At 43.5% G+C, this 25265-nt stretch overlaps 5 protein-coding genes across 15 annotated transcripts in view; 1 reads left to right on the plus strand and 4 right to left on the minus strand.

Annotated features, from left to right (window-relative positions):
* The window catches only part of LOC107268630 (flotillin-2), a 105990-nt gene that overhangs the window by 58970 nt on the left and 21755 nt on the right, over positions 1-25265 (plus strand). The window contains exon 2 of one of the 5 annotated variants that reach the window (XM_015741605.2): positions 13003-13087. The exons of 3 other annotated variants lie outside the window; for them this stretch is intronic. The gene's annotated coding sequence lies outside the window, so the exon portion shown is untranslated. The remainder of the gene's footprint in view (positions 1-13002; positions 13088-25265) is intronic. One more of the 5 variants, XM_015741606.2, reaches the window with a different exon arrangement.
* Positions 998-6109, minus strand: LOC107268624 (glucose dehydrogenase [FAD, quinone]). 2 transcript variants are annotated; one of them, XM_015741589.2, is made up of 2 exons: positions 5958-6109; positions 998-4278 (listed from the first exon to the last, which is right to left on the minus strand). In XM_015741589.2, the coding sequence occupies exon 2, from the start codon at positions 4255-4257 to the stop codon at positions 2383-2385; it is 1875 nt and encodes a 624-aa protein (XP_015597075.1). In that variant the 5' UTR covers positions 4258-4278; positions 5958-6109; the 3' UTR covers positions 998-2382. The 2 variants fall into 2 exon arrangements, with proteins under 2 accessions (XP_015597075.1, XP_024941662.1); XM_025085894.1 differs by having other exon boundaries at positions 5931-6083.
* LOC107268622 (glucose dehydrogenase [FAD, quinone]) lies at positions 6624-12480 on the minus strand. 4 transcript variants are annotated; one of them, XM_025085893.1, is made up of 6 exons: positions 11997-12480; positions 11062-11184; positions 8564-8778; positions 8283-8497; positions 7024-8209; positions 6624-6961 (listed from the first exon to the last, which is right to left on the minus strand). In XM_025085893.1, exons 2-6 carry the CDS (start codon positions 11080-11082, stop codon positions 6691-6693), a joined length of 1908 nt encoding a protein of 635 aa, XP_024941661.1. In that variant the 5' UTR covers positions 11083-11184; positions 11997-12480; the 3' UTR covers positions 6624-6690. The 4 variants fall into 4 exon arrangements, with proteins under 4 accessions (XP_024941661.1, XP_015597073.1, XP_015597072.1 ...); XM_015741587.2 differs by lacking the exon at positions 11062-11184 and having other exon boundaries at positions 11997-12479; XM_015741586.2 differs by lacking the exons at positions 11062-11184; positions 11997-12480 and adding an exon at positions 9860-11046.
* Positions 14545-17581, minus strand: LOC107268629 (esterase E4). The gene is made up of 7 exons (XM_015741604.2): positions 16919-17581; positions 16506-16644; positions 16083-16425; positions 15644-15988; positions 15352-15509; positions 14971-15284; positions 14545-14886 (listed from the first exon to the last, which is right to left on the minus strand). Exons 1-7 carry the CDS (start codon positions 17101-17103, stop codon positions 14637-14639), a joined length of 1734 nt encoding a protein of 577 aa, XP_015597090.1. The 5' UTR covers positions 17104-17581; the 3' UTR covers positions 14545-14636.
* LOC107268628 (esterase E4) lies at positions 18989-24848 on the minus strand. Of its 3 annotated transcripts, XM_015741600.2 has the most exons (8): positions 23933-24847; positions 23684-23822; positions 23373-23603; positions 20872-20983; positions 20219-20563; positions 19934-20091; positions 19553-19866; positions 18989-19468 (listed from the first exon to the last, which is right to left on the minus strand). In XM_015741600.2, the coding sequence occupies exons 1-8, from the start codon at positions 24115-24117 to the stop codon at positions 19219-19221; spliced, it is 1734 nt and encodes a 577-aa protein (XP_015597086.1). In that variant the 5' UTR covers positions 24118-24847; the 3' UTR covers positions 18989-19218. The 3 variants fall into 3 exon arrangements, with proteins under 3 accessions (XP_015597086.1, XP_015597088.1, XP_015597087.1); XM_015741602.2 differs by lacking the exons at positions 19934-20091; positions 20219-20563; positions 20872-20983 and adding exons at positions 22537-22694; positions 22822-23166 and having other exon boundaries at positions 19149-19468; positions 23261-23603; positions 23933-24848; XM_015741601.2 differs by lacking the exons at positions 18989-19468; positions 19553-19866; positions 19934-20091; positions 20219-20563; positions 20872-20983 and adding exons at positions 21728-22071; positions 22156-22469; positions 22537-22694; positions 22822-23166 and having other exon boundaries at positions 23261-23603; positions 23933-24845.

A 25265-nucleotide genomic window follows, 5' to 3' on the forward strand; every position in this document is an offset into this window, starting at 1 on the left:
GGGGGGGGGGGGGGGGCAGGCGCCGGGAGCCATCAATTACTTCAGTTTACCCGACTTTCCTTCAGTTTATCCCAATAGCAGCGTGGTCCAGAGATCGAAGGTGCATAACGCCAAATGCAATTTCACGCTGCGCTAAATGGACCGAGACTCGCGAAAATTGTGTGGACTGGCAATTAAATGGATGGTCACTCGTTTCACGGAAAATTCACGTTAAATTACGGAATTTTATTGCACGTTAATAAATATCTTCGACTGAATGTCAACGACTCAAAATGAACTAGAGACTCGCCTTGTGGGTTCAATGATAATTTACCACGGAAGAAAGGGACTACTTGGAGTCATGTGGATTTACCCACTTTCGTCGCGCACAAACCCACGGAAGGCGAATCACCGCAATTATTCAATTTCTTGATCAATCGTGCGGTTAGATTTTCATTTTATAACGCTTCGGTGTCCATCCGCGCGAAGTGGTCACGTGTCCCCGAGACATATTTACATCTAAACTTCGTCGGATCGTCGATCAGTTATTTACGTGAAGCTTAGTACATTTGTCAACTTGGATTCCCATGCTCAGACTCTTTACGGATTATTCGAGGTGGCACTGAAGTTTGTATTTTGTAGCATCCGAATTGACGGACTTTTTGTAAAGTTTCAAGTAATTGCATGCTACGTAAGAAGAGAGGATCTAGGCAACTTTAAAGGACCAAGGCACGTGCGGCAACTGGCCGATTGTTCCGTCATGCCACAGTTCACACGATGTTTTCTTGCATTTCTTCAGCTTCCTCGACTTTCCATCGCTCCTTCACTCTGACCTGTTTACATTGCTTAGTTCATAAGATTTTGGATCCCGGTGTGTCCTCCCCAGGTAAATAACTTCGAAAAGCACTTCTTCATTTTAACGATTTAATCTTTTCAAGAAAAAAAAAAAAAAAAACAATATGGATCCAATTAATTTGTTTTCCTAAACTCGAGTGGTGCTGTTCAATAAACATATCGGTATCGTTCAGGAAAATTATTATTGCTTGATACATTGCTCATTGTAATTAAGTTAAATGAAATTTTTTTAAGATTTTCATTACACTCGGGACCACTTCGGTATTGAACTTAAAATTTAAAAAATCGATCAACCCATACTAAAGTATTGACAAATTATTTTCTAACTTGGAAATTTCTTTCTATTTCGTAACTTTTATCTGGATGAATTGAAGTTATGTCTATGTTGGGTCTAATGGTCGGTTTCCCCGAAGCACTGGATTTCTTCTGGCCAATTATCCGTAGCGATACAAATAGCCGTGCAGACAGTTTGACCTAAAAAAAGTTGAGGCATGAATCCGAAAGATTTTGGGACCGGCTGTCTTGAGAAATCGATTCTCGTTTCGTTAACTCGCGATCTGGTTCATCGAATCGGCCTCCTTAATACCAGCAGATTCTATTCTTCCTTTGTTTTAGATTATCGTACCCAAGTCTTATCCACTGAGTGTTCGTAATTCAAAAATACATCAAATATCCATTAAGGTCACATAATTGGTGTTGACTATCATTCTGCCCTTCCTAACGAATCAATAGGCCTCCGGGTATAGTGCTTCATAAAAAGAAATCATTAACCGTCGCTCTTAGTCGATCCTGCGTTAATTCTGCGTCTTCCGATCTTCTACATATTCGTGGTAATTCGATTCGCCTGTTTTCGTTGGTACTACCGATGAACCAGTTAGTCGCTACTGTATTATATAACTGGCACTTAAAGAGCGACTTTTTGCGAAAGGCACGTCTTACTAAAGCGACTTGGCATTACTTGTTTTTAGGCTGAATTTGTGGAACAGTAGGGAGTGAAATCACCGGATGTAGGTAGATGGTAGGTGAATGTTCAGAAAAAAGATTGCATTACGAAACCACGAAAACGGCAATAATACCTTTAAGATTTTTGGGACGATTCTAATGTGTCGTGGAATATTTAGTGTGCTACATCAATAATGCCGATAACGTGTATCCCTAAATTGTTACCGACCGACGATAAAAGTCCAATTTAGATAACAGGGAGCTGATAACCAGGGGAATGTCAATAGCGGACATATTCGATTGTGTCCGGGAGTATTCAGTGGCATTCGGAAAGCGCGAACTTCATATTTAGTGGAAATTGCAGGCATATTTGAAATTCGAAATTCAAGAATTCCCTTTCTCGAAGTCAAGCTGTCAGTCAAGAGTCAAGAGTTTAAAGATTTGTTTTAAATTTATATTAATGTGAACTTATAATAACTCATAATATCGATATAAAAACCTAATCCTTTTTTCTTTTTTTTTATGCAATAATTATACAATTTTTATGGGAAATTTATAGTTTTGTGAATTTATTAAAAAGCATTGAACTTATTTATCGGTCCCCTGTTAAAGCTCGTCTTTGGAAAGCCACTCTTGTTTAATCAAGTCGGATCCCTTTTCAGCAATCATGATAACAGGAGCGTGCGTATTCCCACTGGTGATCACAGGCATAACCGACGCATCGATAACCCTTAACCTTTGGACGCCGTGAACTTTGAGTCGTGGGTCGACGACAGCCCGTGGGTCACCCTTGGGTCCCATCCTGGCGGTTCCCACGGCGTGAAAGACAGTCCCGGCCACGTGACTTAGACTGCACTTCCAATATTCCCGAGAATCCGGTACCGTGTCGGAACATCCGGGAATATCAAAGTGGCGCATCTTGATCGAGAAATCTTTAAAGATCTTGGTCTCGAGGAAAGTCTTGACAAAGTCGACGGACTTCAACATGACTTCCTCGTCCTCAGGGTCCGTGAAGTAGTTGGCGTAGATCTTAACCGGGTCCTTAGGGTCGGCCGACCTGAGTTTAATTTCCCCAAGACTCTTTGGTTTTAGGAGCGTCGAACAAACAAATATGGCGTCGGCCTGGGAAGTCTTCCTGACGAGTTCAGCAGTTATGCCCTCGTCGATATTGAACGCGCGCATGATAGTTTCGACCTTGAAGACTTGACCCTTAGGAAAGTAAGCATGATGGAACTGAAGGTCAGGATACAACGACTGAGGATCCCGAAGGTTGACGAAGCCCAGAAGATCGACGCCTCCGGTAGAAACGAACTCGCCTTTCCGGTGCACCAGGAAGTCGTAAGCATCATCCAGAAGCTTGGTCTGGGTGAACGGTTCCCCGGTATGATTAGTCAATTCCAATTGTATCCCCAGCCAGATCACGTGATCCTGAAGATTCTTCCCGACGGGCAGATCAGCAATAGTGTCGATCTTCATCTCCCGAAGATGATCCCTGGGTCCGATTCCCGAGAGCATGAGGATCTGCGGCGTCGCGACGCTTCCCGCCGACATAATCACTTCTTTGCTAGCTTTCACCAGGATGCTCCTTCCGTTCCTCAACGTTACGTGGACGCCGCTCGCCCGGTCTCCCTCCATCGCGATCCCCACGACCCGGGCCGATTTTACAACCCGAAGGTTCGGCCTGTCCCGGGCAGGCGCCAGGAACGCCTTGGCCACGTTGACGCGTCTCCCTTTGTCCAGAGTCCCGTAGGCCTTCCCGTAACCCAGGTACTTCCCGGCGTTCAAAGACTCCAGGATGGGAATCCCGAGTTCCCTCGCAGCATCTAGGACGATCTGGTGCATCTTAGATTCCGTGTAATTGTACGAGCGGATATCCAGAAGTCCCCCGGAGCGGCAGTGTTCGCCAGCCGCACCGGTCAGGCCCGGCGGGCAGTTCAGGGACTTTAGGAAGTATGGGAAAACGTCCTGGTAGGACCAACCGGTATTACCTAATTTCGCCCAATTATCGTAATCACGATCATTCCCATAAACGTGGAGCATCGCATTGATGACCGAACTGCCGCCAAGTGCTTTGCCCTTTGACCATCTGCATCTCTTGCCTTTCATCCCCTGACACGCGTTCGCTTGCGGCTCCACTTCGTAGGCGTAGTCCTCCTCGGTCCCTTGGAGTGTCAGTAGCAGCCCTGGTATCTCACTGAGTGCCGAGGGATCCTCTCCAGCCTCTATCAGCAGCACCTTCCACCTTTGGACTTCGGTCAACCTGCTGGCCAGCACGGACCCGGCTGATCCACCTCCCACGATTACGAAGTCATAGCTGGGATCATCCATTCCCAAAAGCTCCTCCGTCCTGTCGGCTGGATATTCGTTTTTCAAATTCAAGGCGCATTGGGCGCTCAAAATTGTATTCAACAGTTGCGCAAACAGCAGACCTCCCGGTCCTCCTATCGCACCTGCGCAGCCTTCCAACTGGCAGCTGCCCATCGCTCCGCTTTCCACGCGATTCTGTTGAGTAAAGCAAAGCATCCTGTGTCACAAATATTCTTCATCTTATGGCGGGTAAAGAGTTTTAAAGAAAAATCAATAAAAGATAGACTTTTTAAATCTTAGAAAAATAATCCAATTTTACGTATCCACGTATGAGTCACGCACGCGAGGCATAAGAGCCCATACTAATAAATTTTCTGTGCTTCTGCATATATGTATCTACTCGTTTGTAGCTACGTTCACGTTACAGGCTTTAATTAATACGATTTCAGTGATACACTGAATGGCCTCTTCAACCGTGAATCCTCGTTGGTCTTCTTTCCGGTCAGCAATTTTTAATCTTACTTTGGTCATCGACTTTTCTCCTAGAAGTCGCGAAGCTGTACGCTGTGTTAAGCCTTTTTTTTTTTGTTTTTTCTTAACAAAAACTCCATTACCCCAGCTTCTTCGTATCTCAAAGATCAGACACAAGAGATTCTGGCTTTCATCGTCTGACAACGCCCGTTTCTTATCTCGCTTCTTAAAGCACCGCAAGGGCTTCCCTTAACCCCTTAAGGCCATTCCACAACGCAACGGCACACGCGGTATTCAGTTGTATATTTGCCTAAACCCATTGAGGATTCTCCAATTAAGAAGGAGAAAATCGTTTTTAAAACCGAGCGTTTACGAGATCTCTACGATTTTGGCTACGTCTCGGACATAGCAACGGCACGGAAGCGGTTGCTAGGGTCGTTACGTAATTCACGGAGCACGAAACGCGATGAGTAGCATGTCCAGTTCCGTGCGCCGTGTAACGGCTTACGTGAAAAACACAATTGGCCCGCCAATATTTCCATACGTGAAATGTCATTATCAGTCAATATATAAATTTTAAAAAAAATGTGTATGCGTTTATTCATATGGACAAGTAAATCATTACTTCATTTCGAAAGTCACGATGACTTTTGTCGTAGAGAAATTTGATTTCTCTAACGATATCGATAATGGCCTCGTCTATACAGTTGGTAATGTTAGTTTATTTGGTACTTAGCCTATTTAACCAGCCTTATTTTTAAAAGCCTTAATGTTATTCTTCGTAAAAATATATTTGAATCTTCGGACACTTGAATTTCCCAATAACAATCCGATTGATTCATTCCCGACGAATGACGCAGGTTACCTCAATGAACGTTAGTGCCAAATTTTAACTCTCGTTTATTCATGCTTAGCCTTTCCAAAGATCCACGGATAAAAATGATCCAGTCAAAATGACCCAGTTGTCCCGTAAGGTGCGAACTACGTGGTAAAAATCTACATGTATCGTGAAGAGGGCACTAATGGAGTTTTCGAAAGATGCTTACCAGCATTGGAAAACCTCGATTCTGCTCTACTGTTTAGAGACAAGTGGGACGACTTCCCGTATCGTGATAAGCATCTGGACTATATCAATTTTTTGTAATGGGACCTATTTCCGAATTAGTTTGATTGACGTCGTTACAAGTTTAAATTGACAAGCGATAATTTTAACCTAAAATTCACATAATCTAATAACAGCTGTACATTATCACAGCTATCCATATTTTGGAAGATCCACAATAAACTTAAATCATTCAAGTACCTACGTGATGTCGAACCAAGTGAATTTAAATGACTAAATAATGACAGTACCCGAATGCATCTGGAATACTTACTGTTCTATTATTTTAATCACGACTTACCGACTTCCTGGGCTTGGAAAGAAAAGTCGATGATGCCGACGGTGGACCAGATCTAGTCTAACTGGTCGACTCGGTACCTTCGAGATCTTCTCCCTACCACATCACGCGTCATGAGATATGTCTTATGTCTTCGATACTGCAGGCCGCCCTTCCCCCTCCCTCCCTGCCCCCCTCTCTCTTATCTTCGTAGCCGTGTAGACTTTTAGTTTTCTCAGGCACCAGTGGCTATTACTTACCCCAGACTGTAGACCACGACCTTCCTGGGTAGTCTTGTATTATGCGGTATGTAAAACCAGCCACTCTTTTTTTTTTATTACCAACCTAATCAGTTGCAACATTCGAGAAGCACCGTGTATATATAATTTATGCTAATGTATCTTTATGGATAATTGGATACGTAAGAATTTGAAATTGTAATAATGCGGATGAGCTAGTGATAATAGGAAATGGTTAAGAAAAGACTCGAAGAAAGGTTTAGGTGTTGTCGTTGAACGGGGTTAAAATATTCCTTCCTTTCTTTTCATGGCCTAGAACGATTCTGAATGGAGGATGTCAAAGGTTAAAGTGAGCGTGCGTTCGATGTACAATGATAACGCGAGCATAATAGGACTCGCGTCATTATAGATCATAGCGAAGGTGCTAGTTGTTCGAAAGAGCGATACCGCATTTTCGTAAGAAAATTTCTGGCATTTTATTTAATCGGATTTATAAAAGTTACTCCAGTCTTATTACGTTACTCGTAGTTCCACGCGTCGTGAATCAGGTCCGCGGCCTTTTCCGCGACCATAATGATGGCCGCCACGGGATTAGAATTCGGGACTATAGGAAATATCGAAGCATCAGCCACGCGAACGTTCGTTACACCGTGAACTCGTAGCTGCGGATCTACGACTGCGCTCGGGTCACCCACTGGTCCCATCTTACAAGTGCCAGACTGATGATTCTCGGGGCCCGTTTGGACCCGGATCAGACATTCCCAATAAGCATCAGTCCCAAAGTGATATCTAAAATTAGTCGAGATTAGATAAGTTTTAATTCCAATGTGGGCAATACCGTGGGAACTAACCCGAGACACCATGGATGAGGCTTCGTGTCCAGTTGCAAGTCCCATTTCTTCATGGCCGTTGTCTGGGTCAGACGTACGACAGCTTTGATGCCCTGGACCAAAATCTTTATATCCTTGTCACTCTGGAAGTAATTTGGATAAAGGAGAGGAGGATCAAGGGGATCCGCAGATCGAAGTTTCATGTATCCGCGAGTCTCGGTGACGACGACGGTGGGCCTTGCCACTATTTCTCTTCTGGTGGGGCAGGCACCAAGGACCCCGTCCGGACACTCGGTAGGAATACCCGTCCTGGGACACTTGGAACTGAAACCGTCGAAGAAGACCTGGAGATCCGGCACTCCCATGGCGGAATAGCTACTCTCTAGAAATGCCGTGACCTGGGTCAGCCCGGTGCTGGCTATGGAGCCAGTCCTGTTCTCCAGAAACTCGTTCACGGAGTCCAAGGTGAAGGTCTCGTAGGGCGTGTCGTTGATGCTCATCCGGATCCCAACGGACACGTGATTGTGAAGATTCCCACCTACGGGAAGGTCCTTTATAGTTCTGATCCCGACTTTGGTTAAATGTTCCTTGGGCCCTACTCCCGACTGCATGAGGATCTGCGGGGACCCTATGGCTCCCGCCGTGAGGATGACTTCCTTGTCGCACTTGACAACCCGCTTTCTTCCGGTCTTGTCGATGAACTCAATCCCGTAGGCAACGCTGGTCCACTTGTTCACCAGGACCTTGCTCACGTGGGCATTCGTCAAGACCCGAAGATTCTTCCTGTAGGCTACTGGTCGCAAGTAGAATCTCGACGTGGTTCCACGTAGACCATGCTGGGTCATCATCGGTGCCACCATGAAGCCAGTCTGGTTGTATCCGTTCAGCCACCCGGTCCTGTGACCAAGCTCCTTGGCGGCGCTCAGCAGATCCTCCGAGAAGTCTGGCTTATGTGGGAAGTGGTCGATGTACACGGGACCACCTTCCCTGGTCCTTGCGAACTTGCTACTTCGCACCATTTCCGCACTCTTTGGATTCTCCGCGCGTTCGAAGTAATGCTCTATCTCGTTGTAGGACCAACCGACGTTTCCCATGCGCGCCCACTTGTTGTAAACCTCAGGATGACCTCGGACGTACATCATCCCGTAGAGGCCACCGGTCCCCGACACCATCTTACCTCTTGGCCAGGAACACACCCCGGCGCTCTCTAACGGATCGTTCCATTATTTAAGGGTCTAGTCAAAATGGACACCGGAACTTCATATCTTCCGGAAACATACCCAGACAGGCTGTAGGATGAGGTTGCGTGGGTTCGGTGAGGTACTTCCAGTCCAGTGCCGTGTTGACTGCATTGAACGCGATCCCTGGTAGGGCGGTCATCGTTGGTTCCTCGGGACCAGCTTCCACCAGCAGTACCTTCCACCAGGGATTGTCGCTCAGCCTTCTAGCCAGAACCGGTCCTGCCACCCCAGCGCCGACGATTATGAAGTCGTACCTATTTTTAATCGGAGCAACAGTCACTTCTCAATTTCATACATCATCGTCTTCACGCGATACTCACCACTCGCCTTCTGGCAGCTCATTCCTGCCCAGTCGACGACAAGGATCGGAAATGTCGCACCTCGCCATCATCAGGCTCTGAACCAGCATCATGAAGGCCGGCAAACTGCCACACGCTGTTCCCATGTACGACGTGTCTTCGAACTTACATTGGCAGCATCCTGAACTGCCGAAACTGCTGAAAGGATCCGCCATCACGTCGCTCGACTCTATCGGCTGCGAACAAATTATAGATTGATGATTATTTCGAAATGTCATCTTAATTGCCGACTGGCGGTGCACGCACGATAAATGATAATAATAATAGTATTTTGAAAAAAAAAGACCTTCGTTTCGCTCTTAAGTGGCACACAATCGAATTTTCTGTCGCATTAGAAACGTCTTAACGAAGAACACCGGAAAGGGAAAGGACGCAATTATACGGATCAACCCGCCTTCCCGTAATTAGCGTAAATCCTATAAAACAATAAAATTACAGCAGAGCCGACTGCGTCCTTAACCTATGCAACAAGTACAAGACACGATGTTGTTAGAACGCAAAAAAAAACATTTTCTTTTTTTTTTTCAAGTATGCTTGACCGAAGGGACTATTTTTCTGAATGACAGTGAAAGTCATCAACTTACTCAACGTCAAATATTTTTTGATTGCCCATCGCAAGACATTTTGACAGTTAATAATTATAATTTGGCATGAGACTCTACCGAGTATCTTGATCTTGGCAGTTATATCGGACTGTTCTGATTGTCGTTCAATTTCACAGTAGTTATCATTAAGGAGTAATGGAAAAAGAAAAGAAAAATACGAACAGATTTTGCTGTCGTGAAATTCATGAAGACTTCGTGCCGAACGAAGAACAAAATGAGGAGCGAAACGAAGATCGAGATGCACCGCACTGTGGATAAGCCGAAGGGAAACGTCGCGCGCTGCCGCCGATTAAATGAGTGCACTTGTCATTAGCCGAGACTTTTTGACAGGTTCGATTTATCCGTAATCGACCTTCGCCCAATTGATAAGTCCCGCATTTTCCGTTTCATCCTCCATTAGCTATTCTGCTTCGCCTTTCACATTTTCGCGGGACTTCCGAATTTACTTTGTTTAATTCGCGCGTCGTTCGTTTGCGATAACCCTTTCGCAAGTTCCGCTCTGGTGACCCGAATCGCCGAACCGATCGTCACGTATTGCGTTGCACTGGCGTTGCAGGCCGTTGCAGGCCGTTTTATAAGACCCAAGGCGACTCCAAGGATTCTCCGAGGATTCTCCGAGGATGGCAATAATTCTTCGATTTTTATTACTTACAAAATTTCACTGGCGCTCGTAACGATTCAGCACGACTAGGAAGCGCACAAAGTTTCGCCACAATCCACACACGAAGAGAACTCTCAGAACCGGCAACTGCACTACTATAGTTAGCCGGATTGGCCAACGGATAAATCATACGAGAAAGGTTATCCTGGCTGTCCAGTCTAAAACGGTCTGGCGAACACAGCACCGCGTCCGCAGGTCTGACGCAGCCTGCACATCGCCCGGTTGCTGCAAAATCAAACTAAAAAATAGCCGGAAAATTGTCGAAGTAACAGCAAGATCCGGGGGGCACTTTAATACGACAGAAATACAGGGAGGTCGCTATATGGTCGATTCACCTGAACAATGGGTTATCAGTGATCTTGAGGATCAATTGGTCGGTCGATCGCGCAATTGGAATTTCGCGGTCTCGAAGGAAAGTAGCAGAGCGTAAAATTGTTTTTTTTTTTTTGTAAAATCTTTGAAAATCACCACTGCAATAGGATGAACAGCTAATAAACACGTTGTGCGTTGGCCACGCTGGTATCCGTAGATTTGGCAACTTCCTGGAAGCCCGTGAATCCTTCAAGATCCTTTTCTAATAGGATACACAGCTTTACGTAATTTCAACCGCGAAATGACGTAAAATGCATAAAACGCCCGTTGCTCTCGTCCCGAAGAATTGTTCGGGCTGGCCATCGTTGTTTCGTATTAACAGGAATTTGTGAGAAGCCAATCAAATCGACGTTCTGCTTTCACCGACGTAAATACTTTTTAATAATGATTATTTTTCTCTCATCCTTATATTAAAGGATGATGTCCATTGTTTTTCTACGGTATATTTCCATAATCACGTATCAATTCGTCAATCATTTTTTTCTTTTTCATTAACGCCCAAAAGAAATCCTTCCGCGAGAGAAAACGTCCATTGCCAGGACTTTTATGGGAATCGAGGAAACTTCGATTTAGAATCTTTTTCTTTTCGTATTTTTTTTTTTCTTTCTTTTTTTCCTTTCATTTGAAATTCCTCTGTTTCTTGCTAATTTCTCTATCCTCGCCGTTGCCGCTGATTCCGGCCACGAGAACGCGCGAACTTTGAAGTTTTCGCTATTTTGTATAATTATTTATTCCCGTCGTATTTGCCTTTTGCGCTGGCACGAGCAATTCCTATTATATGCTAACCTAACCTAACTAATTGACAAGTGTTCTGTACTCACCGGTAAAGGTACGGTACGCATGAGATTTGCGCAATATAGCAATAAAGTAATAATGTCCAAAGAAGCTGGAAGTCGCAGCTGCACCTTGGACAATTGGCCGGAACGAATCAGAGCAACCTGCCGCTGTGCGTGATGAAACGCTTGTTATTAATCTTTCCTACTAATTTGACGCGATGTTTAAATAATCTCCCTACCGTGCTTGTCTGAATGAATGCTTTTTATAAGCGCACCGATACTTGGCGGACGTGACTAATTTGGCTACTGCTAGGCACACGAGTTGAGCGTAACGCGTGGTCGTATTTGGTTATATATTAATCTTAAGCAAGGAATATCGCACACAACTTTTTGTTCGTGTGAGTATTTTTAATGACATATCAAATTAAAGAAGTCGTATGTAGACGCTGCTTAAATTCTGGTTAAATTAGTCAACGATTATTCAGAAATTCGTATATGTATTCCTTGTACACTCCGTACTGCAAAGACGCGATTTTCCGCATGAGCCATTGTTCGGAGAAGAAGAAAATTCTTTTCGTTTCGTGCACATAAAACTGCGAGGGATCTTTTGTCTTACGAAAAAAAAAAAAAAAAAAAAAAAAAAAAAAAAAAATATTTCTCGAAAATGTCCAGGAAGATGGATAACTTTTTTTTTTTTACTTTTCTTTTTTTTACAAAAATCTAATACTTCTAATCGTTCGCGAGAACGTGAATTCTTGTACGATTAACGAAAAAAAGATTTTGTCGATATAATCGACGGGCGTCATGGTTGTTTGCTAATTCCCCCGAAGCACGTGCGATCACGAAAATAAAGCCGTAATAAATTCGACGGGGTTTTTTTGAACCGAGACAAGAATCAAGAGAAGCAAAGCAGCCACTCGTTTTACCCCTTACGAGGAATCTTAGAAAATAATAAGAAACGGATAGTCTGAAAAGGTTACCTGAAGCTGGCACAGCGGGAAGAAATGTCCGAGTAAACCCAGAGACGCGGCTTAAACGTGGACGAGACGCATCGCACAGACATTCGAAATTCCGAAGGCTTCGACCTCCGTTCGTCTGGCACGCGCAGCGGACGAACTGTGAGCCGAAGGAGACGCGGGCGGACAGACGGAGGGCAGAGCCGACCTCTCGGATAGCCAAGCAGTCAGCCAGCCAGACAAAGACATAACGGAGACTCAAGGAACTGCGGCAACGCACGGCCGAGACATCCCGACTCTCGTTTCAGTAGATTCATTCATTTTTCAAAGGCGTCCAGCACGCACGGCTGCCAGGCCGAGCGAGCGATCGTCGCGCCGCGGTTTTCTTCGCGCGTACTAACTAGTCGACTGGCGGATAATGCTCGAGGATCTTCACGGCTTACGTCACTCTACGTTAAATGCGATAAGCCGAGAAACAGGAGGGAACATCGAAGTACAGATTGGCCCGAGTCGAAAGAGTAGTAAGTCGCTCTGAAGAGCCTCTATTTTATTCTATCGTAACTCTGCCTCTCGGCTCCTCGATGTCGATTCGACCGTTCTGGCCGTTCATCCTCCTTGGTAAACAATGACCAATCGACTTGTGAATTCAATAAGGTAACGGAGAGCAGACCGAGCGCGTCATTTCTGAGTTTAGTGATGTCACGTGTGGAAGTTTCGAAGAATCGAAACGATTACAACTTCCCCCTCGCGTCTCTCGCTCGACGCCTTTTGACTGCTCGGATCGGTAGTTAGATATCGTTTACCTGCCTTAGAAAGCCGGCTCCTCCTATGTATTGCGAAAATCACTTTCGACTTTTGTTTAGAAACTATGGTAGTACATGGATAATTAACGCACCGGATATAGAATAATCGCCACACGAATGTATCGTAGTAGTATACACAGTTTAATTAATCGAATAATTTTTCTAATTACTGTTGAGTTTCATTAATTTAGAAAAAAATAATAATTCGCAATTATTCATTGTTTCAGGTATGTCCGATTTCTACTAAGGCCACAGGAAGCTTTGAAAATTTGTAAAACCCATTAAAATCCGCTTTCGGAATCGACAAGGTAGGTACGTGCTTTCAGCTCGAAGTGAGTCAGTCTGTGTATTTTCGTCGATCGTCATACTTCTCCAGGACTGTTAAGTCTTGAACTTGCATTACGCTCAGCTTGCAGCCATTAAGCAATCTTTAAAATTTCTACAAAAATCACGTTTTTCTTAAAGTTTCCATTAAATTACCTTAAACATAAAAAAATAAAAGAAACACATATGGAGAAAAACAGTCGGTTTTAAGGAATCTAAAGCGTTCAGCCTTCTCATCGGGTTTCTTCAAAGTTCCATTCTCTCTTCGACCGACGCCGATTCTAAACCAAACGAAATATTCGAATTACACTTCGTAAATTATCCTCTGATCCGCCATATACCTTTCACTCGTCATCGTCGACATTCGCATTCGAAATCGCATTCAAAGCTAAAAAATCGAATTAACGATTGAGAAAAATTACAACGATTAACGGTTCCACCTACGCACATCAAAGGCGTCGCGGCGGTTTACATATTCAACATGAACAACAAGAGAAACGGCGTGCCGCTCAAAGTAAACGCTCAGACGCGCAACAATAATGGAAAATTATTATCGTTTCACTATACGAAAAACAGCAGCAGCGCAACTGCACGTGCTCGCGTTTCAAATGCCTGACAGAATCTCAGATTCGGTCCAGAGCATCTTTAAGTATTCGCCGTCGCAAATCCAGCTACGCTCTGCATTCAATCGGGATTTCAGATTTCAGATTCACTTTAGATTCTCGCAAGGGAAAATATTAAGGTTTTTTAGTAACGAAGCTCAAGATCTAGCAAGGAGATGCGTTATTAATTAATTCATTAGGAACTTGAAAGAAATAATTTATGAACTTTTTGTAATCGAGATTCCTTCGTCTCGTGCATTTCCAGACATTCAGGGAACGTCCATCGCCTTGAAAATTCAATCCCGACTATCCGCAGGCTGTGGTGCTCCAAGCCTGAGACATGTCGTAATATTATTATTGTTATGTGATTACGAACCAATGTCTGGAGTCATTACCTCAAATCTCCGACTGGTGACTGAGCACACGACGTTTCAAGAAAACCATCAATATCCCAGCCTTTATAGGTTAAGCATATACTCTCGAAAACCACCTGACTAATCGTCAGCTGTGGTGCAGCCTGACAACTTGCGAAAGTGACAAAAAGACTAAACGTTTAGTCTTTTAACGAACAATCCGATTGTACTCGAGGAGGAATTGCAAGTGACGTAGTGCACTAGAAATGTTACCTTGCCAGCTGATAAGCGAAAATAATGTTATATTGGAAGATTTATACGTATAACTAATGGCACTTGATAACTAGGCAGATCAGGACTCAATAAATTTGTCTTTTTCGATTGACTGCGCACTAATTACATTCTTAAACATCTTCACGAATATATATGTATATGTTCGATGAGATATTTTTGGGATGAACGGTGCTATTTTAAAAATTCAAGACTCGTGTCGTTTAAAGCGAATATTTTGTATCTTTAACGAGAACCAAAGTAACAGTGTATTGCAGTGCTTCTAAAAGTCACTCTCAATCAGTAGAATTTTTAAGAAGTGTAAACGTAAGATAAAATTACGTAACCAGCCATGACAGTAGTAAGGGTGCCCGCTGAAGCGTCTTCGGATCCTGAAATATGTTGACCCAGTAATTTTCTCCAGAAATTCATTCTGTTCTCGTGAAGTGACGTTTTCATGATCAACGACAGATCCGAATTACTTCCAATTCGAAGGTAACTGCCACGTGCATCGTATTTCCACCATCGTTCGGTGCTGCCCCATTCGGGCAGCGTCGGTACCCTGAAATTGAGGAGTTACGAGTGATAAATAGCAAAAAAAAAGTACAATAATGATAAGAAAAAAATATTGGCAAGATCATAATACCCATGTGTGACAAAGGATGCCCAAAGTCCCGTCAACTGTTTCATCATTTTCAAATCCGTCCGACTCATGTTTTTCTTGAGTGCCGCGAAACTCGAATTCGCACGAGGAAATAAGTACATTGAATCGTCGCCATGACAAACGCCCATATCAGTGTCGTTACCCGTTATGTCATAGGATATACTGAATGTGCCTCGATATTCAAACACGTACATGTATCCTGCTTGGCTCCCGCTACGCGCTTGTGTTTCCAGCCATTCGATCGTCGGATAAAAAAAATATATGTCATCAACCATGTAGGTGTAATTTTTTATCACCTTTAACAGAAGATAGTTTTTTCTCATTGAACATTTTTCTATCACTTTTTATTCATAATCAATATACCATAGTGTGATCAATTGTCCAGTCGTTAAAATAATAGTCCATGATAGCTTCGAAGTAACCGGCAGTGTCGTTCCTACCAAGCTGCTCAATATCGTTTTTAATGGTATCGTTCAATCGCAGTACAGTATCCTCCAAGTGCGTTAAGTTAGCGTAGTCGTCTGAAAGCAAAGCCCATGACTTGAGGCTAAGATTACCAAATTGAATAATTACGACGATAGGACCTCGTATCGAAGAATTAAGATACTTATGAGAAAGAAGCCATGATAATGAAATTGAAGGTTTCTGCACTCACACGCAGTCACGAAGAGACCTTCGTCACGTACGTTTCCACATATCCAAGGCAAGTCCCGCATTTTCCCTTGGTTCATCAAGTTCGCCGGACTGTCGGTGACGATGGCTTCGTCGGATTCGGGTTCGTTCGTGGGAGAAAATAATAATCCGGGTGTTGGTTTACTCCATGATGCGAGGGTGGACGCTTTCAGTTTGCGGAGGCATCGGACGATGAGGGTCGAGTTTTCGGTTGGGCAGTCGAAGAATTCGGCAATTTCGTGAGTCGTCTTGGCGGCCAGCGACTTGTCTTGATATCCGTGAAGGCAAGTGGCGGTTCCACTGTGCAAGATCAGCTTGTGGAACAACCCTGTTGTTTCAGGTGACATACGCAAGTAGTTGAGCATGAAAACCTCGCGTTGCAAGTTTACACTTTGGAATTGACTTTCAAGAAAGCGTCTCACCATTTGTCTTGTCTGAGAGTGATAAGAAGTGAGCACATATTGCACCGGCACTCAACCCAATCAAGGTCACTTGGTCAGCATCGCCGCCAAAGGCGCCGATATTTCTCTGGACCCATCGCAGCGCCATCGTCTGATCCTTCAGCCCGTAATTCCCAGGCGACGCTTCGTCTCCGGTGCTCATGAAGCCCAAGGCGCCCAGACGGTAGTTCATTACCACGAGGACCACGTTGTGATCGAGAATATACTGGGAACCGTAGATGTCAGGACTTGCCGAACCGTGGTCGAAATTTCCACCGTAAATTACTACCATTACTGGTAGCAATAGTGAACTCTCTTCCGGGAGCTGTAAATTTCAAAATGCAAAGTATAACAGTTGCAATTATTTTTCATAATGAGAAGCTGGACGGTGATGATGTGATATACCTGCGGTGTATAAACGTTCAGGTAGAGACAGTCTTCGACTCCTGATAATTTTCCTTTCTCAATTTGAGTACAACTTATGCTTCCGTTTTCAGCTCGGTACGTACCGGTCCAGGGTTTTGGAGGCTGAGGTGCCTTAAATCTGTGAAGATGAATTTAAATTGATATTGGCAGCATTCTAGTAGAAATTCCATTATGAATATCAAGGACTCGTCGGAAGTCCTACCTATGTCTGAGCTTGCTCAGGAGGGTCCTGGACAGGGCCTTGTTTTACCAAAGAGAATTTCTATTAGGGCAGTTTTATGCCTTGGAACGTCATAGGATATGTACTTTTATAGGAATTATGGTAATTCAGTTTGATAAATATTTTTAAGGCCGTTTACGGTGTATTTACGGAACGTATGGGACTCACATACCTCAGGCTCCCAGTTGGTGATTGTGCGAACGGGATACCTAAAAAACCAGATACGATTCGGCCATTATTCGTTACTATGTAGATGCCTGTTAAACGGCCTTGATTGATGGTAACTGATGGGTTCGCGTAACAGGAGCATTGCAAAAATAAAATGTATATTGTGATTTTATTCGATAAATTCGACATTGTTCGCCGGTAATAATCGAGACGCCACGTCTGTACGCTGTCAAGTTGAACTATGCTGTGAAAAATTGCCTCCAGTTCCACGCTGACATCAGCGCATATATTACAAATAGTAGATACCGATGTGATACATTGCAGCCTTAAAGGTAGATAATGAAAATTAACTATTGCAACTGTTTGATGGTTAAATCATTTCTTTATTCATGTCCTCAAATACTTGAGATTACCAGTAGAGCACTGTTCAAGAAAGACGAGAAATCGCCAGCAGGTCTTCAGCGACTCTGATCAGAATTGTCATCTTCACTTCAATGTCGCTGAATAAAAGCGAAGCCCACGAGGAAAGTCAGAAAAGGGTGATAACATTGAATGAAGAATTCCAACTTCCGCCGGAAGTGAGTGAACCAATTGGTTCCTCCCAAGAGCCCATTCTGTCCTCAGAAAGTGCAAATTCCACAGCCAGTGAATCGTCTGCTGTATTTCGAATTTGCAAATAATTCGTTTACTCCTCGTATTCAATTCGCCCTTCGGCGTTTTACTTGGCGGTCCTCAATTTGAGTACAACTTATGCTTCCGTTTTCAGCTCGGTACGTACCGGTCCAGGGTTTTGGAGGCTGAGGTGCTTTAAATCTGTGAAGATGAATTTAATTTGATATTGGCAGCATTCTAGTAGAAATTCCATTATGAATATCAAGGACTCGTCGGAAGTCCTACCTATGTCTGAGCTTGCTCAGGAGGGTCCTGGACAGGGCCTTGTTTTACCAAAGAGAATTTCTATTAGGGCAGTTTTATGCCTTGGAACGTCATAGGATATGTACTTTTATAGGAATTATGGTAATTCAGTTTGATAAATATTTTTAAGGCCGTTTACGGTGTATTTACGGAACGTATGGGACTCACATACCTCAGGCTCCCAGTTGGTGATTGTGCGAACGGGATACCTAAAAAACCAGATACGATTCGGCCATTATTCGTTACTATGTAGATGCCTGTTAAACGGCCTTGATTGATGGTAACTGATGGGTTCGCGTAACAGGAGCATTGCAAAAATAAAATGTATATTGTGATTTTATTCGATAAATTCGACATTGTTCGCCGGTAATAATCGAGACGCCACGTCTGTACGCTGTCAAGTTGAACTATGCTGTGAAAAATTGCCTCCAGTTCCACGCTGACATCAGCGCATATATTACAAATAGTAGATACCGATGTGATACATTGCAGCCTTAAAGGTAGATAATGAAAATTAACTATTGCAACTGTTTGATGGTTAAATCATTTCTTTATTCATGTCCTCAAATACTTGAGATTACCAGTAGAGCACTGTTCAAGAAAGACGAGAAATCGCCAGCAGGTCTTCAGCGACTCTGATCAGAATTGTCATCTTCACTTCAATGTCGCTGAATAAAAGCGAAGCCCACGAGGAAAGTCAGAAAAGGGTGATAACATTGAATGAAGAATTCCAACTTCCGCCGGAAGTGAGTGAACCAATTGGTTCCTCCCAAGAGCCCATTCTGTCCTCAGAAAGTGCAAATTCCACAGCCAGTGAATCGTCTGCTGTATTTCGAATTTGCAAATAATTCGTTTACTCCTCGTATTCAATTCGCCCTTCGGCGTTTTACTTGGCGGTCGAAAACGTCCAATAAAGAGAACTGGAGAACTACCGATTTATGGCAAAGGAAGTCCAGAGGCCCGTAACTCTTCTCATCGCCTCCAAATCAGTCTCAGTCCTACTTATAAAAGATGCCGCAGCCTGAGAATATGTAAAAGAACTCATTGCCATGACACGCAGCATGGGAATTGCCTGCGAGTTGGTGCAACGTATCGAACGTGCCTAGATAGTTGAAAAAGTACATACGTGCTGATTGAGTTCCAATAATTTCGGCTGAAGTTTTCGCGATTTTTCACCATTATTTATTCTTGCCACATTTGCCTTTTGCGCTAACATGAACAATTCATACTGTATACATATATATTCAATGAGATATTTTGGGATGAACGGTGCTATTTTAAAAATTCAAGACTCGTGTCGTTTAAAGCGAATATTTTGTATTTTTAAGGAGAGCCAAAGTAACAGTGTATTGCAGTGCTTCTAAAAGTCACTCTCAATCAGTAGAATTTTTAAGAAGTGTAACCGTAAGATAAAATTACGTAACCAGCCATGACAGTAGTAAGGGTGCCCGCTGAAGCGTCTTCGGATCCTGAAATACGTTGACCCAGTAATTTTCTCCAGAAATTCATTCTGTTCTCGTGAAGTGACGTTTTCATGATCAACGACAGATCCGAATTACTCCCAATTCGAAGGTAACTGCCACGTGCATCGTATTTCCACCATCGTTCGGTGCTGCCCCATTCGGGCAGCGTCGGTACCCTGAAATTGAGGAGTTACGAGTGATAAATAGCAAAAAAAAAGTACAATAATGATAAGAAAAAAATATTGACAAGATCATAATACCCATGTGTGACAAAGGATGTCCAAAGTCCCGTCAATTGTTTCATCATTTTCAAATCCGTCCGACTCATGTTTTTCTTGTGTGCCGCGAGACTCGAATTCGCACAAGGAAATAAGTATATTAAATCGTCGCCATGCCACACGCCCATATTTCTCTCGCTACCCGTCTTCTCATAGGATGAACTGAATGTGCCTCGATATTCAAACACGTACATGTATCCTGCTTGGTTCCCGCTACGCGCTTGTGTTTCCAGCCATTCGATCGTCGGATAAAAAAAACTTAAATCACCAAACATGTCCGTGTAATTTTTTATCACCTTTAACAGAAGATAGTTTTTTCTCATTGAACATTTTTCTATTACTTTTTATTCATAATCGATATACCGTAGCATGATCGACGGTCCAGTCATTAAAATAGTAAGCCGTGACAGCTTCGAATAAATCGGCAGTGTCGTTCCTACCAAGCTGCTCAATATCCTTTTTAATGGTATCGTTCAATCGCGATACAGACTCCTCGAACTTGGTTAAGTTAGTGTACTCCACTGAAAGCAAAGCTCATAAATTGATGCTAAGATCGCCAAATTCAAAAATTACGCCTATAGGAATTATATATAGAATTATTTATGAGAATGAAGCCATGATAATGAAATTAAACTTTTCTGCACTCACGCGACATCTTGAAGGCACCTTCGTCACGTACGTTTCCACATATCCAAGGCAAATCCCGCATTTTCCCTTGGTTCATCAAGTTCGCCGGACTGTCGGTGACGATGGCTTCGTCGGATTCGGGTTCGTTCGTGGGAAAAAATAATATTCCGAGGTATAACATCTTCCATGATGCGAGGGTGGACGCTTTCAGTTTGCGGAGGCATCGGACGATGAGGGTCGAGTTTTCGGTTGGGCAGTCGAAGAATTCGGCAATTTCGTGAGTCGTCTTGGCGGCCAGCGACTTGTCTCGATATCCGTGAAGGCAAGTGGCGGTTCCACTGTGCAAGATCAGCTTGTGGAACAACCCTGTTGTTCCAGGTGACATACGCAAGTAGTTCAGCATGAAAACCTCGCGTTGCAAGTTTACACTTTGGAATTGACTTTCAAGAAAGCGTCTCACCATTTGTCTTGTCTGAGAGTGATAAGAGGTGAGCAGATGTTGCACCAGAACTTGACTTGTCTCGATATCCGTGAAGGCAAGTGGCGGTGCCACTGTGCAAGATCAGCTTGTGGAACAACCCTGTTGTTTCAGGTGACATACGCAAGTAGTTGAGCATGAAAACCTCGCTTTACAAGTTCACACTTTGGAATTGACTTTCAAGAAAGCGTCTCACCTTTTGTCTTGTCTGAGAGTGATAAGAGGTGAGCAGATGTTGCACCAGAACTGAACCCAATCAAGGTCACTTGGTCAGCATCGCCGCCAAAGGCGCCGATGTTCCTCTGGACCCATCGCAGCGCCATCGTCTGATCCTTCAGCCCGTAATTCCCAGGCGAGAAAGACGAGAAATCGCCAGCAGGTCTTCAGCGACTCTGATCAGAATTGTCATCTTCACTTCAATGTCGCTGAATAAAAGCGAAGCCCACGAGGAAAGTCAGAAAAGGGTGATAACATTGAATGAAGAATTCCAACTTCCGCCGGAAGTGAGTGAACCAATTGGTTCCTCCCAAGAGCCCATTCTGTCCTCAGAAAGTGCAAATTCCACAGCCAGTGAATCGTCTGCTGTATTTCCAATTTGCAAATAATTCGTTTACTCCTCGTATTCAATTCGCCCTTCGGCGTTTTACTTGGCGGTCGAAAACGTCCAATAAAGAGAACTGGAGAACTACCGATTTATGGCAAAGGAAGTCCAGAGGCCCGTAACTCTTCTCATCGCCTCCAAATCAGTCTCAGTCCTACTTATAAAAGATGCCGCAGCCTGAGAATATGTAAAAGAACTCATTGCCATGACACGCAGCATGGGAATTGCCTGCGAGTTGGTGCAACGTATCGAACGTGCCTAGATAGTTGAAAAAGTACATACGTGCTGATTGAGTTCCAATAATTTCGGCTGAAGTTTTCGCGATTTTTCACCATTATTTATTCTTGCCACATTTGCCTTTTGCGCTAACATGAACAATTCATACTGTATACATATATATTCAATGAGATATTTTGGGATGAACGGTGCTATTTTAAAAATTCAAGACTCGTGTCGTTTAAAGCGAATATTTTGTATCTTTAACGAGAACCAAAGTAACAGTGTATTGCAGTGCTTTTAAAAGTCACTCTCAATCAGTAGAATTTTTAAGAAGTGTAAACGTAAGATAAAATCACGTAACCAGCCATGACAGTAGTAAGGGTGCCCGCTGAAGCGTCTTCGGATCCTGAAATACGTTGACCCAGTAATTTTCTCCAGAAATTCATTCTGTTCTCGTGAAGTGACGTTTTCATGATCAACGACAGATCCGAATTACTCCCAATTCGAAGGTAACTGCCACGTGCATCGTATTTCCACCATCGTTCGGTGCTGCCCCATTCGGGCAGCGTCGGTACCCTGAAATTGAGGAGTTACGAGTGATAAATAGCAAAAAAAAAGTACAATAATGATAAGAAAAAAATATTGGTAAGATCATAATACCCATGTGTGACAAAGGATGTCCAAAGTCCCGTCAATTGTTTCATCATTTTCAAATCCGTCCGACTCATGTTTTTCTTGAGTGCCGCGAAACTCGAATTCGCACGAGGAAATAAGTACATTAAATCGTCGCCATGCCACACGCCCATATTTCTCTCGCTACCCGTCTTCTCATAGGATGAACTGAATGTGCCTCGATATTCAAACACGTACATGTATCCTGCTTGGTTCCCGACACGCGCTTGTGTTTCCAGCAATTCGATCGTCGGATAAAAAAAACTTAAATCACCAACCATGTCCGTGTAATTTTTTATCACCTTTAACAGAAGATAGTTTTTTCTCATTGAACATTTTTCTATTACTTTTTATTCATAATCGATATACCGTAGCATGATCGACGGTCCAGTCATTAAAATAGTAAGCCGTGACAGCTTCGAATAAATCGGCAGTGTCGTTCCTACCAAGCTGCTCAATATCGTTTTTAATGGTATCGTTCAATCGCGATACAGACTCCTCGAACTTGGTTAAGTTAGTGTACTCCACTGAAAGCAAAGCTCATAAATTGATGCTAAGATCGCCAAATTCAAAAATTACGCCTATAGGAATTATATATAGAATTATTTATGAGAATGAAGCCATGATAATGAAATTAAACTTTTCTGCACTCACGCGACATCTCGAAGGCACCTTCGTCACGTACGTTTCCACATATCCAAGGCAAGTCCCGCATTTTCCCTTGGTTCATCAAGTTCGCCGGACTGTCGGTGACGATGGCTTCGTCGGATTCGGGTTCGTTCGTGGGAGAAAATAATATTCCGAGGGATAACATCTTCCAGGATCGGAGGGTGGACGCTTTCAGTTTGCGGAGGCATCGGACGATGAGGGTCGAGTTTTCGGTTGGGCAGTCGAAGAATTCGGCAATTTCGTGAGTCGTCTTGGCGGCCAGCGACTTGTCTCGATATCCGTGAAGGCAAGTGGCGGTTCCACTGTGCAAGATCAGCTTGTGGAACAACCCTGTTGTTCCAGGTGACATACGCAAGTAGTTCAGCATGAAAACCTCGCGTTGCAAGTTTACACTTTGGAATTGACTTTCAAGAAAGCGTCTCACCATTTGTCTTGTCTGAGAGTGATAAGAGGTGAGCAGATGTTGCACCAGAACTGAACCCAATCAAGGTCACTTGGTCAGCATCGCCGCCAAAGGCGCCGATATTTCTCTGGACCCATCGCAGCGCCATCGTCTGATCCTTCAGCCCGTAATTCCCAGGCGACGCTTCGTCTCCGGTGCTCATGAAGCCAAAGACGCCCAGACGGTAGTTCATTGTCACGAGGACCACGTTGTGATCGAGAATATACTGGGGACCGTAGAAATCAGGACTTGCCGAACCGTTTTTGAAATTTCCACCGTAAATTGCTGCCATTACTGGTAGCAATACTGAGCTATCTTCCGGGAGCTGTAAATTTCAAAATGCAAAGTATAACAGTTGCAATTATTTTTCATAATGAGCAGCTGGACGGTGATGATGTGATATACCTGCGGTGTATAAACGTTCAGGTAGAGACAGTCTTCGACTCCTACAATTTTCTCATTTTGAATTTGAATGCAACTTATGCTTCCGTTTTCAGCTCGGTAAGTACCGGTCCAGGGTTTTGGAGGCTGAGGTGCCTTAAATCTGTGAAGATGAATTTAAATTGACATTGACGCCATTCTAGTTGAAATTCCATCATGAAAATCGAGGACTCGAACTTTAGACCATGTTCAAGGAACGTAGGACGTACGTACCTCAGGTTCCCAATTGGTGGTTCTGCGTACGGGATACCTAAAAAACTGTACACAATTCGATCATTATGCGTCACTGTGTAGATACCTGCTAAACGGCCTTGATAGATGGTAACAGATGGATTCGCGTAACAGCAGCATTGTAAAAATGATAAGTATGTCGTAATTTTTATTGATAATCTCAACATTCTTTACTGGATTGGAAAACACGTCTGTGCACCGTCAACTTGAATCGCACTGTAAATAAATTGTATTCAGTGTCACACTGACTCTGCCGCATATATTACAAACAGTAGATACTGACCACTAGCTGTTGCAAATATTGAACGGATAAATCGTTTCTTTATTCATGTCCTCTGATACGTAATATTATCAGTGAGTGGACGACTGTTCGAAAAGGCGTATTAGCATTGGCACAATAATATTGCTTCGACAAGAAATTCTCAGCAGATCGTACACGACTCCGATCACACAGCAGAGAACGCGGACTCAACCTCAACGTCCTCCTTATTTCAATGTCGTTGAATAAAAGCGAAACCTATGAAGAATAAGACTGATGACATTAAACGACGAATACGAACTTCCGTCGGAAATGAGTGAACCAGCGGGTCACTCCCAAAGGCGAATTCTGACCTCGAAAAGTGCAGATTCCATAACTAATGAATCCTCCGCTGTATTTTGAATCTCGCAAATAATTCGTGTTCTCCTCGCATTACTCCGCAGCAGTGAGTCTCGGCAATCTGAAAGTGATTGAAGTTCGTCGATCAATGGAAAGTCAGTAAGTCGACATGGTAAAGCATGATATTAAATTGAACTGGAGAATTAGCGATTTACGTCAAAGGAAGTCCAGAGGCCCGTAATTCTGTTCATCGTCCTGAAATCAGTCTCGGTCCCGTTTGCATAGGATGGCACGTACGTCGGAATAGAACATGAAAAAATGCAAAAGAGCTAATCGCCATGAGGCGCGCTACAGGGAGCATGGCATTGCCTGTGGGCCGATCGATAATCGGACAAGTAAATATGTGCTGATCAAGTCCCAGTCCTCTTGGCAACTCAGGCCTAGAGATCGGGTGGTTCAGTCTCGCGTTTCAGTAACCTACCGAAAGCCACAAGGCACTCAGTTATTATCATTTATATTGTTTACAGGCACTACGTGTGTATTTTATATAAAAAATGTATGGGTTGCACATGGCAATGCATGTATTTTTATATTAAATATATAGATTGTATATGCCAATTTATATTTTATATAAAATTTTCACCTGGGGTCCTTCTCCTCGTACATAGGCGAATGCCAAAACTTTTATTAAACTAAATTATTTACAATAACCTCGTC

The sequence above is a fragment of the Cephus cinctus genome, unplaced genomic scaffold (assembly GCF_000341935.2).
Source record: "Cephus cinctus unplaced genomic scaffold, Ccin1 Ccin1_scaffold0575, whole genome shotgun sequence".
In the NCBI taxonomy this organism is placed as follows: Eukaryota; Metazoa; Arthropoda; class Insecta; order Hymenoptera; family Cephidae; genus Cephus; species Cephus cinctus.

What these genes read in the sequence shown, in the direction of transcription:
- LOC107268624 (XM_015741589.2), bottom strand. Translation starts at nt 4,257, where the DNA reads ATGGGCAGCTGCCAGTTGGAAGGCTGCGCAGGTGCGATAGGAGGACCG.
- LOC107268622 (XM_025085892.1), bottom strand. Translation starts at nt 9,393, where the DNA reads ATGAATTTCACGACAGCAAAATCT. An exon ending in TCATCCTACAGCCTGTCTGG is followed by an intron (nt 8,210 to 8,282) that starts GTATGTTTCCGG and finishes ACGATCCGTTAG; the next exon opens with AGAGCGCCGGGGTGTGTTCC. An exon ending in CCTCATCCATGGTGTCTCGG is followed by an intron (nt 6,962 to 7,023) that starts GTTAGTTCCCAC and finishes GACTAATTTTAG; the next exon opens with ATATCACTTTGGGACTGATG.
- LOC107268629 (XM_015741604.2), bottom strand. Translation starts at nt 17,103, where the DNA reads ATGTCGAATTTATCGAATAAAATCACAATATACATTTTATTTTTGCAA. An exon ending in TGAACGTTTATACACCGCAG is followed by an intron (nt 16,426 to 16,505) that starts GTATATCACATC and finishes TGAAATTTACAG; the next exon opens with CTCCCGGAAGAGAGTTCACT. An exon ending in AGGTCTCTTCGTGACTGCGT is followed by an intron (nt 15,510 to 15,643) that starts GTGAGTGCAGAA and finishes CTTTGCTTTCAG; the next exon opens with ACGACTACGCTAACTTAACG.
- LOC107268628 (XM_015741600.2), bottom strand. Translation starts at nt 24,117, where the DNA reads ATGTTGAGATTATCAATAAAAATTACGACATACTTATCATTTTTACAA. An exon ending in CCACCAATTGGGAACCTGAG is followed by an intron (nt 23,823 to 23,932) that starts GTACGTACGTCC and finishes TCATCTTCACAG; the next exon opens with ATTTAAGGCACCTCAGCCTC. An exon ending in AGACGATGGCGCTGCGATGG is followed by an intron (nt 20,984 to 23,372) that starts GTCCAGAGAAAT and finishes GCGCTGCGATGG; the next exon opens with GTCCAGAGGAACATCGGCGC.